At 42.7% G+C, this 11,165-nt stretch overlaps 1 protein-coding gene across 3 annotated transcripts in view; it reads right to left on the bottom strand.

The window, feature by feature from the left end:
• Window positions 1-1,315: 1,315 nt before the first annotated feature.
• NR3C1 (nuclear receptor subfamily 3 group C member 1) overlaps window positions 1,316-11,165 on the bottom strand; it is a 70,889-nt gene continuing 61,039 nt past the window's right edge. For all 3 annotated transcript variants that reach the window (XM_054841653.1, XM_054841652.1, XM_054841654.1), the window contains 3 exons: window positions 9,664-9,794; window positions 6,571-6,728; window positions 1,316-5,630 (listed from right to left, as the gene is read on the bottom strand). In XM_054841653.1, the coding sequence (XP_054697628.1) occupies window positions 5,478-5,630; window positions 6,571-6,728; window positions 9,664-9,794 (442 nt within the window). In that variant the 3' untranslated portion in view covers window positions 1,316-5,477. The remainder of the gene's footprint in view (window positions 5,631-6,570; window positions 6,729-9,663; window positions 9,795-11,165) is intronic.

The raw sequence follows: 11,165 nt of genomic DNA, 5'->3' as shown, positions 1-11,165 counted from the left end.
GAATCTCACCCTGCTATTCAATGGGGGTAAAGGCGTGAGCTATGTTAAGGAAAAAGCTCCAGCAGTTTCACTTACTGATGCTGTGAACGTACGTGGCTTTTTAAAAACAGTCACAGGGCAGGGAAGGAGTTTTATGGAAGTGTCTTTTGTTCCGCGGCTGTGAGACTTTCTGAGCACCAAGCCCAACGCCTTCACCACCCAAACGCAGCCGGACGGGGTATTTCCCAGCATTGCTCATTTAGCAACTCCTTTTCCACACGTTGGGTTCAATTCTGCCTTTGGAAAGTTATGACCTCGTTACGCAGGTCCCGTCCCCTGGCCAAGGGCAGTTTAACCCCTTAGACCGGACTCCCGCAGCCCAGCGCCCCTCTCCGGGATCCCAACCCCATCCCCCAGACCCATTTCTGGCCCCTCTGCCCCTCGCAGGGCTGCGGGGGGCTCTGCTCGCCCCGGGCAGACCCCTCGGCATCACGCAATCACACGAACCCCCAAAGCCCCGAGAGCCCAGGGCTGACATCCCGCTCGGTGCATCCCGTCTCCGAGGGGGCGATGGGGAACGGAGGGACCGCCCCGCTCGGGCAGCCAGCCCCAGCCCCTCGGGGCGACGGGACCCCACGGCGGCCGCCCCCGCTGCCGCCCTCCTGCTGCGACGGCAGCGCACGCTGAGGCCGCTCCGCGGGTGGAAGTCGCGGCCAAGGCGGCAGGCAGGCAGACGCGCGGCCAGTGTGAAGATCTGCAACGCGAATGAACCCCGCTGCTCTGGATTCCATTTTATTTTCCTTCTGTCGCTAACTTTTTGGCCCTGGTAAGGAGCTTGTACCAACGTTCTGACCCGTACCAAATGGTTAAGAAGCACCGTAGTAACAAAAGAAATTTTAAATCGATTCTGATTTTTTTTTTTCTAACTACACTTGGTGGTGTTTTTCTTCGTCCAATTGTGCTGACAGCTTCAGGCCCGTCTACCTGACGTGCGCACGAGTCAGCCTGCCCAGACACACCGACCCGCTCCTGTTGGACACGAGGACGGTGGTACGGATTCCCCTCCGGAAAACGGAGCTTACGAATGCAACGGCAAACGCGGCAAGGTTTGGGAAATGCAAGTAATGATTTTCAATTAGATTGTTAATCTGAACTTAATGATCAGAAATTCTCCCACTCTGGAACTTAACTACGGCAGCGATTAGCTTTAGTATAAATAATTTTTGCAGATGAGGTGAATAATGAAAACAACGTAAATGAACTGACTCGGTCGTCAGAACCAATCCTTTCCAGGCAGACAGCAAGAACTCTACAAAAGCATTTCGGAGCCATTTAATGAAAAAAGCAGAATTTTATTATATGGTTTCTGTCCATTATTCGGCATTGCTGTAAATGGCTCACATTTACTGCAACTTCTGTACAGATGTGTGGCTTTGTATTACCAGAACAGCAAATTTAAATGAAAAAATAAATGTTCAACAATTCCACACAAGCTTTTACAGTCCAACATTTCACTGAGTAGGTGAAAACTACAGACTTGTTACTACAGAATTATTCAGCATGAATAAAAAACTACAACTTTTATTTTTAAACAGGAGTCACTGGTTTAATTTTTTTTATGCTGTTTAAAATTACTGTGATAAAAATAATGATTTTTTTTTAATAATGCCATACACCGGTATGATATAGGATTTGTCCCCAGTATATATCTTTTGTTTAATATACAAAATAGAATAATGACACATCGCCGACTCTATGCTGTTACGCAAGTTAGTTTGGAGGTGGGGGATATTTTCATACACACAGCCTCTCATCAGAAGACGAGCGCCTCTGGCTGTTTGGAGAGGCCCCAATCCTTTCCTGAAAATTTGGTTCCTATGTGACACCGATGGCTCAGCAACGCCCGGCTGCAGACTGGACTAAGGTATAGAACAGATACGATCTTTTAAAAGTCTCACTCTAAGGTATGGCCCTGAAGTCCTCAATCGCTGAAGTTCGACTACGGGACACAGATTTAGCCGATGTTCGTCCAGGCACTTCCTCCCGTTTTCTGCCTTTTGCTGTGAAAATGGCGAGGTGGTTTTTCGGCTTCCGTCGGCACCTCTTCCCAGCCCCCTCCCTCCGGTCACGAAGCCCCTCTCGACACCTCCGTTCCGGCCGCCGTGGCGTGGGGCGATGCCCCGGCTGTGCGCGACCGACAGCAGCTCCCTCTCCATCCCCGCTCCCTGGCTCCTCCGACGTAAGGCCGTTCCCGGCGCTCGGCGTGTGCAAGTTCCACCACGCAGCACGCGCGTGTCCTGAGCTGCCGGCGGCGGCCGTCCCTCGGTCGGATGCATGCACTTTGTGATAAGGCACTGAAGAGACGAAGTCAGAATTCTCCCTGCTTTATCCAGAGTGCAGATACTACCCACTGCTACAAGGACTACGGATACACAGAACATGGACTCCTCACTGCTTACTAAAGCACTACGTATTTTTAATTGTGAAGTTTAAAACTTAACAGCACGTACAGGACGATTGCTTTCTTCTAACATCACAGTTTCCTTTTTTTTTTTTCCTTAAACCCATAAACTAAAAATTAATATACAGGCATGTAGACAAAAAGGGGGCAGAGAGCCTCTCTTCTCCTATGTTAGCACTTCTCTCGAGGCAGTGATAATTTGTTCGTGTTCACTGTAGTTACTTTTCTGCTGGCAAAAAAAAAGTTTCGTCTTTGCGTATACAAATGCACAAGCGTTTGCACACGTGCGTGCACGCACGCCCACGCCCACTCACTCACACAAGCTCCAATCGAGGTATCTGGGGATGCAGCTTTTACAACCATTCTCTAAAGAACGCAGAGTTATCCGAACAGTGTGGAACTCCTATCTGTATCTCAAACGGGGCGCGTGAACATTTCCATTGAGTTGGGCTGAAAGTTGTAATTAAAATACTGAACTTGACCTTAACTGTTACAAAATGTACGTATTCTTCACAGATCAAAGAGAAGAGAATGATTACTTTTCTTTTTTATTAAAGATGATATTTTACTCCAAAGTACTGAATATAGTATCTTTTTTTAATAGGTATAACATTCAAAAAGAGATTTAAGAAAGGATGAAAATTTAGTTTCCTATTTCACTTGGAAACAAACTTTTGCTGAACAATAGAAATGTGCTAGTGTACTGTGAACAACCTATGCTCTATATTTACATATTGCTGGTACCTGTATGCGTATTATTGCCAAATTTTTCAAGCTGTCTTTGCTGTGGTATGTGAGGCTGTATATGAAATTAACCCCGCGTGTTCAGAGGTGTACGTATGCATGCGCACACACGCATCTGTCCGACTTACATTTTTTGCAGCGGAGGTCTGATTTAGCAAGGAATCGTGAATGGTAACCAACCATACAGATAGGAGTATTCCATCCAAGCTCCAACTTGAATTTTTACACAGTGATTTGATAAACATAAAATCAACCCTAAGAACATCCACTGAACACAGGTTCTCCTTCCTAAACAGAGTACTTCTTTGGATACTGAACACTGATGCCTTCAGTACTACCTCCAGACAAGCCACAACTGGTACGGGTTACCATTCAGCATATTTGTGACCCCTACAAAAAATATAATTACATGTATCATGATAAAGCAATCTGTCATCTAAAAATCATCCTTATTATACACTATACAAGCTATTTTACAGTCATTTAATAAATTGCTTTTAAAGCTGCAGTAGCCCTTCCCTTCTTTTCTCAGGTCTGCGAATATACCGATTATACACATTTGAAACTATAACTAAATATAAAAATATATTAGGTTTTGTATTTTATCAGATGATCTTTCTCATTTCTATTACACAAATAATCTGGCCACTTTGAGTAAAAATCAAATTTTAGAGTGGCTTAGTAAATATTTAAATTTCGAGATACAGAAAATTGTTAAGGTGCACGTAGAAAAAGGCTACTACAGCTTCTAAACGTTTTAAAATATAGTTATCAATGGCAACGAGGAGAAATTCACAAGACCTATGGTAATTTTATGGCACGCTAGTAATCCGATATGAAGGGATGCAGCCTTACAAAGACAGAAGGTTTTGACATACGACTCTAAGACCACGAAATCAGTAGCGGGGCTTTCCTGCTCTCCAGGAAAGAGGATGAACCGGGTGAGATGTGAAAATGGGTCTCTAACCACACGAGGTTGGAGCCTGTATATCCAGAGCTGTGGCCGGCCAGCGCAGCTGCTCCGCTTTCCTGCCTGCACGACGGCAAATGTCTCACCGAAGAAGAGAGTGCTAGAATCGATACAAGAAAACAGAACAAAACCAAACCACTGGGCATAATTACACGTCTGCCTCTTAAGTCAATGGTATTTTCCCATATATACTTGTATGATGATAGATTTAAGTGTATAGAAAATGTGAGTTTCTCCACACAGAAGTAAACTTTTCTTAAGCTATGCATATTTTCCTGAAAATTTCCTGATGGGCAGTCAGGACTGATCTTCTTGGCATCAATGCAGCCCATGACTCTTACAGTTATGGCTGTTGCATTATATGCAAAAAATCAGGCTTGTTTTTTTCAATATATAAAATAACCTGCTCATTTACATCCAGTTAGGACTGGGTTAATTTTCTATGAATCTGCATATCCAACACTTTTGCACATGTACCAAAAGTATTTGTTTCATTCGCATCTATTTAAATTAGATTTGAGAGCGTTTTCCCACCCACCCTGGCCCTTAAAAAAAATGCCAAATTTTTATGGTCACTTCGACACTTGAAAGCTATTAGGTTAGAAAAGGCCAACCCATTTTCACATGAATATACTCGAGGATTAATGTCTAGAGGTCATTTAGGAAAGCTACGAGCTGCCCCACCTTAAAAAACCAGCTGTACAATAGGCATCTTGAAGTATTACAAAAAAATTATGTAAGAAAAAATGAACAAGCCTAGTTCACGGTATATAAAGTTAAAGGAAATTGCTAAAACCAGACAGTAATAGCTATAAAAGGCACAACTTCCCTTTTCTGATATACACTTGTAAACTTTCTTCAGGTTACATGCATAAACCAAAATGCTACCTTAACTTTTAAAAAAAAAAAAATCCAAAACACTTTACTTAAAAAAAAAAAAAAAAAAAAGAAGCCTAGAAAATTGTCTCCAGCCAACTGCAGAAATTAATTAGCAGAATGTTCGTAACACAGCCTCAGATCCTGTCACCGGTGGTTTTGATGCATCCATGGATGTTGCACGAGGGGAGAGATACAATTTCTGACAAGTAAGATTTATTTTCCTTTCCTTTCTCCCCAGTTATTTACCAAATGTGAGAAATCCGCTGCTTCTATAGCCTAAATCTTGGCCCTCTGTAAACCACATGTAGTGCATAATTACAAAAGAAACACCGCTGCAAGGACAAAATTAACGAGTCTGGTAGGTTTGTTTTTTTTTTTTTTTTTTACAAAAAAAAAAGCTATCATTTGACGTTTTCTTAAGGCAACCCTTTTGTATTAAGGCAGTCACTTTTGATGAAATAAGAGCTTCTTGATATTTCCATTTGAATATTTTGGTATCTGATTGCTGATGATTTCTGCCAACATTTCTGGGAACTCAATACTCATGGATTTATCCAAAAATGTCTGGAAGCAAAAGCTCAGAAGATTTTCAACCACCTACAAGTGACAAAGCAAAGAATTACTTTCACACGACACATACAGCGGAACGATTAACCTACATCCTTCCTTCTTCACAGCTCCTCGCGGTGCAGGCCAGCACGGTGTCTGGTTTGCCAGCCACCCTAAGGACGCCTCGCGCCGGTAACCCTCGCGACGCAGGGCAGGCGTGCGCAGTCACCCTCGTTTAACGAGCAAGTCTCGTAAATGGCATTCTAATATAAAACGAGCGAACAGATCGTGCAAGGTCTTCACAAATACCAAAGAGATTTTGCATCAATTCCCATTCTAGCATATAAGTAACAGACATATGGATGAGCTTAATAAGAGCTTTCCAGGTGCCTGGTACACTAACAAGAAAAAAAAAATAATAATTTTGAGGTCTCAAAGTTTCCCTTGCCTTATCCAGCTTAAACACTACTTTGACTACTTTGTACTATATGCACAATTTAGAGTACATACCGCAAAAGGAGACAGCCTGAATTCTGAAATTCCTTGCAAATTTAGACCACTACTAATACTAAAAATAGTACCGATGCATTATTTTAATGCATTTTCAAACAATTCCATAGATTCTTGAATAGCTTGTCTCCAGGATAATACTGGCTTTAAACTTCACATTTTTGCTACTACCGCAAAATCATTTACAATTTCTAAGTTCCTCCATTTTAAAGCGACATCATTTTTAAAAACTGAAGAGACAGAAAGTTACATTAATTATAATATTAATCGGACTCCACTGCAGTAGTAGTCTGCAAGCACCATGTTCATCCACCTCTTTCAGTTAGTCGTTTGTTAGAGAGCAGGGGAGCATGACCGCCTCCGCCCCCTGCCAGTCATCCCTTTAAATAATAATAAAAAAAAAAGGATCAAGGAGGTTACTGTCATATCCCCAAACTTATTTATCTGGAACGCCTACAGCATTCGGTGAAGAACTTACATCATGCATAGAGTCCAACAGCTTAGTCAGTTGATAAAACCGCTGCCAGTTCTGGCTCGAGTTCCCTTCTCTTTTCACTATGGCCTTTCCCAGCTCTTTAATGTATGTCATACGAATTTCTTCAAACAAAGATTGACTCTTCAGGCCTTCCTTAGGAACTGTAACATTGATATGAACCTTTAAGACATTACACTTCTATGAATTGTGTCATTATTTAAGTTCTCTTACATTAGTTACACAAAAATGACTGAAAGAAAATGGACTTGGACTTAACGACAGCTGAGAGACAAGGAGAGAGAGTGGAAACTGAGATGGATGACTCATTGAACAAACAGCATAGGACTGTTGGCAAAATAAATAAATAAATAATAATAATAATAATAAATCCCCAAAGGTAACCCAACAACAAACAGAGGGAAGGGAACCGGACCATGGACACAACAACACTAAGCCCTGAAAGTGCCTTGACAAGGAGCTGGAGCTCCCGTGTACTCCATGTCTAGAGAAACGTGACATTGGAAAGATTCCATAAAAATTCCGTACGCTGAGGGAAGAGCAAGGGCAGGATCACAGGATGGCTTGGCTTGGAAGGGACCTTGAAAGATCATCTAGTTCCAGCCCTCCTGACATGGATCAAATAACGTGGCCAGGCCAGGCAGTAACAGAGACCGGGCAACAAAGTGACTGCGCCAGGCAGGCAGGACACGGGTCTCAGCAGAGCTCCCGGGGACGGGGCGTCGAGACGGTGCCGGACGGACGAGGAGCCGTGCGTTAGAAATCCACAGACTCGTGCTCAGACTCAAACCCGTGTTCAGCCCCTGTGCCTACGTTCTCCTACTGGGATGGTCCTTCTGGACCCCAAACAAACTGGGACGCATCAAGCACAGGGACTCCAGTGGTCCTTAAGATACTGGACTTGAAGCCTTTGTTTACCTTGGTGAAGTGAATGGAAAGAGCTGAAGATACAGAAGAGAGCGAGCTGAGACAAAGCCGATAAAGCAAGAGCAGAGGACAGAGGCCACTAAAGGACACTCCTTTCCTTAAAAAATCCAACCCTCACTACACTGTCAGCATCTGTGAGATGTCAGAGGGAAGTATCTTATCTGCCTTGTCTACACAGGAGATGACAACATGTCAACTCTTGCTTTAGCAATTTAAATGGAAAAGGTCTGTGAGCTGACTATGTTTGAGCTACGCGGGATTCCTGCTTTACTCCTCCCCTTCGTCCTCTTCTCTTGGAAAACTTACACAGAAACACAATAAATTAAAATCGTGAAGTCACAGATTAAAAAGCTATACAAATTTCAGCTATTCAATTTTCACAATGTACCACTTATACAATGTATGTACTCAAAAAAAAAATGTGAAAATATATTGTCTTTCGCTGTAAATATAACAAAGAGGCCTTCTGCTGGCTAACGCCAGCGCTTGCCATACTTCACTCGTGAATGGGCTTAATTCTACGAGCGTAGTCTCTTCCTCATTTCTGCCATGGAAAGTCCTTTAAGGAAATTTCCAATTCCTGCGAAGAAAGTTGGCCTACACCACATCCAAAACACCTGAGCGATTTTTGGAAGAGATTTCAGAAATTGCTTTACATCTGCAGTTTTGGGGAAGTTTCAAGTTCCTACAAAGCCCATGGCAGCGTGGAGCCGAAAGGTTCCTCTGAAAGGAGCCCGTGCCCCAGTTCAGCAGGCGAGGCTGTGCTGGTCCCGGCAGCGTACCGCATCCGACACCCCATCACCCAGGGCTTCCAGCGCAGCATCCTCCTGCTTTCACTGGGGAAAAGCCCAAAGGTACCAACTTCTCATTTGTTTCTAAGAATTGTTGCATTATTCACTGGAAATATTAAACATAAGGAATGTTTGAACCCTTGGGGTAACAAGCTGTTTAAACTTTTAAAAATATTTACTTTTCATCATGTAGAAGTACTATGCTGAAGCATCTTTACTTGCATTGCTGCCCTTGCCGATACCTTCAGAGCATGCCGGCATGCCTGCCGCTACGCTAAAACAAAACCGATCTTTTGTCAAGCAGAAGCAGCAAAGGCTCCAGGAAAACCGCAGTCCTGCCTCAGGTGCAGCTCTCAGTCCTGTGGGACCGTGGTACCGTCGTACAGCCACGGGACGGGGCTTCTCCAGGACAGACGCGCGCGTTAGCCGTTCAGACAGACCGAGCGGTGCAAGGCGAGGTGCCCGGCTCACACCTACTCACGGCACACACACGCACGCACACGTGCTCTTTACTGTGGTGAGTCCCTGGCGTGCGACCGAGCCAGGGCTCCAGCTGAGCTTCCTCGGGGAGCTCCAGCCCTACGGCGCACCAGGAGAAAGGTGCAGTGCGAACACAGGGTACAAATAACACTGTAAAAGTTATGTACGTAATGTCTCGTGTTCGTTTATTTCTGTATATTCTAAAAGAACTATTCTGACACCATGCTTTGAACCTTTCATGCTGCACAGACAACAGAATTTTACTACGCTGTGACTTGTTTTAACTACAGCATATCCTATTGAAAGATGTAAAAACCATCATGTAGTACGTTACAGATAATGTAAGACAGATTTATATCATAAATTCACCATATACTTTTTAGATGCAAATGCAGAAGGCTGTAGTCATATTTAATAATTTTTAAATAACTAACTTCCAGAGGAGTTTGGTAACTTGTTTTGGGGGAAACTGCTTTGCTGGATCAGAACTTCCTCACAGGTTGTGGTGGTGGGTTTGGGGGCTTTTTTGGTTGGGTGGGTTTTAAGTATTTTATGGACATTATAGCTTTGCCCATTTCTTTGGGTCCTGAACTGCCCAGCTAGTTTGTGATTTATATATTTCTGAAGAATGTTAAACTGCAATTCTGAGTTAGGTCTCTCTCGGAGTTGCAAAGTTTTGAACACAATCCACCATATCGCAGCACGTACCTGCCAAAAGCAGAACTTCCTTCACTAACCCCAGAGAGTCAGGTGCCAAGAAGCACACTTGGAATTTACCTGCTATCAGATGCCTAACACAATTTTAAACTACACATGCACACCCATAATACTGGCAAGTTAAACTTACATTGTTCACACAGGTATTTAACTATTTACCTACTTGTAGAGAGGAGAAGCAACGTTTTCATGCAGAGATACTCTTCGTATGAGACTTGAAGCCGTGATAGCTCTCGGGCAACCATAAGCATATGTTTGCATTGTTCGTACATACACGGTAGATTCATTCTCTGCCTGAAAAAGAGCAGCGTAAAAATCAGTTAAATGTCTAGATATCTAGAAGTTCTAAACCTAAGTGTTTCCAGACTTCACGCAAGAGCAGCGGGGGTTGTAGAGGCTGATGATAAGATAGTACGTACGTCATCTACCTCACAACAAAATTACGTTTGTTTTTTCTTCAGTGAACCCATTCAGGGCAATTGCCTTGGTCACCGCATATAAACACTGGCCTAGAGCTGCAGCGTGACGGGAGCGTGACGTATTACGTCCCAGTGTTAGAAAGGAAGCCCGTCTCTACCAAGGACTGATCAGTAAGCTCTGCTATCAACAGCCAACACAACAGTTCAGCACAAACTTGACATAAAAATCAAGTTCAGTCACTGTACGACGAAGCTCTCGAAGTCTGTCAGTGCCAAAGTATTTCATCGGTATAAAGAAACATGATGGTATACAACACTAGAGATGAGATTTCTCGAATTCTTTCAATACTTTTGAGAAGTCTGCCTAAATGTAACACACATTTGCTCACTAGTGATAGCATCAACTTTCCATAACTTCTCAATTTTCAAAGTGACTTTATACTTCTCATATCCTTTTACATTCTTAAAGTGATGCCCAATATTGCAATTAAATTTCATTACCTTTGTATTGTAATTATAAAGTTTCTAACCATAAATGGAAAGACACGTCAACAACCAAAGGAAAATCTTGGAAAGCACTTTCTTGGAATCAGAATGACAAACTTTATGTATTTCTATATTCTTTTCCTTTTATTTTTTCTATTTTAATGAAAACCTGCATCAAGACAGGAACTTCTCTTATTTAGCACCTCAGCTGACGCAATAATCTTCTTTACATGTGCTTTTATGGCTGGTTACTGTGAATACTGCAGGATTACAGTTTTAGGCAGGAAACGAACAACAGGTTAATTCTGAAGAGCAAGAGAAATTTCCGCTTTTCTCTGTAAACTTTTGCAGAGAACAAGATAGGTAAAATAGCATGTTTCAAATGCAATGACTACACAGTCTCTCTCCAGTGATGCTAGCCATTTATTTTTTGTTAATGAAGTGTCACCTTTTCTAAGGCATCACTATTCAATACTATAATCTAAACAAAGACACAGACAAAACCGATTCCCAGTGTAAGCTAAGAGTAAGATTTGGTTATGAAACTACACCAATTCCTCCAAAGCTTCTATCATTTTTCAGTTCTCCCTTCCTTGCACTCCAAGAGAATTATAACATGTAACCTTACAAGCATCCTAAGAAACCCTAAGTGAAGACAAGAACACGCACCTTTCTCAAGGTGCAAACACCTAAGAATAATAGGAATTCAGATGGGTTTTGAAAGATAGAAGGAAACACAAGCTACTGAGACTGTACTAAC

The sequence above is a fragment of the Grus americana genome, chromosome 14 (assembly GCF_028858705.1).
Source record: "Grus americana isolate bGruAme1 chromosome 14, bGruAme1.mat, whole genome shotgun sequence".
Classification (NCBI taxonomy): Eukaryota; Metazoa; Chordata; class Aves; order Gruiformes; family Gruidae; genus Grus; species Grus americana.
The sequence above is the reverse complement of the archived record's forward strand: the minus strand, read 5'-3'. Positions and strand labels throughout refer to the sequence as shown.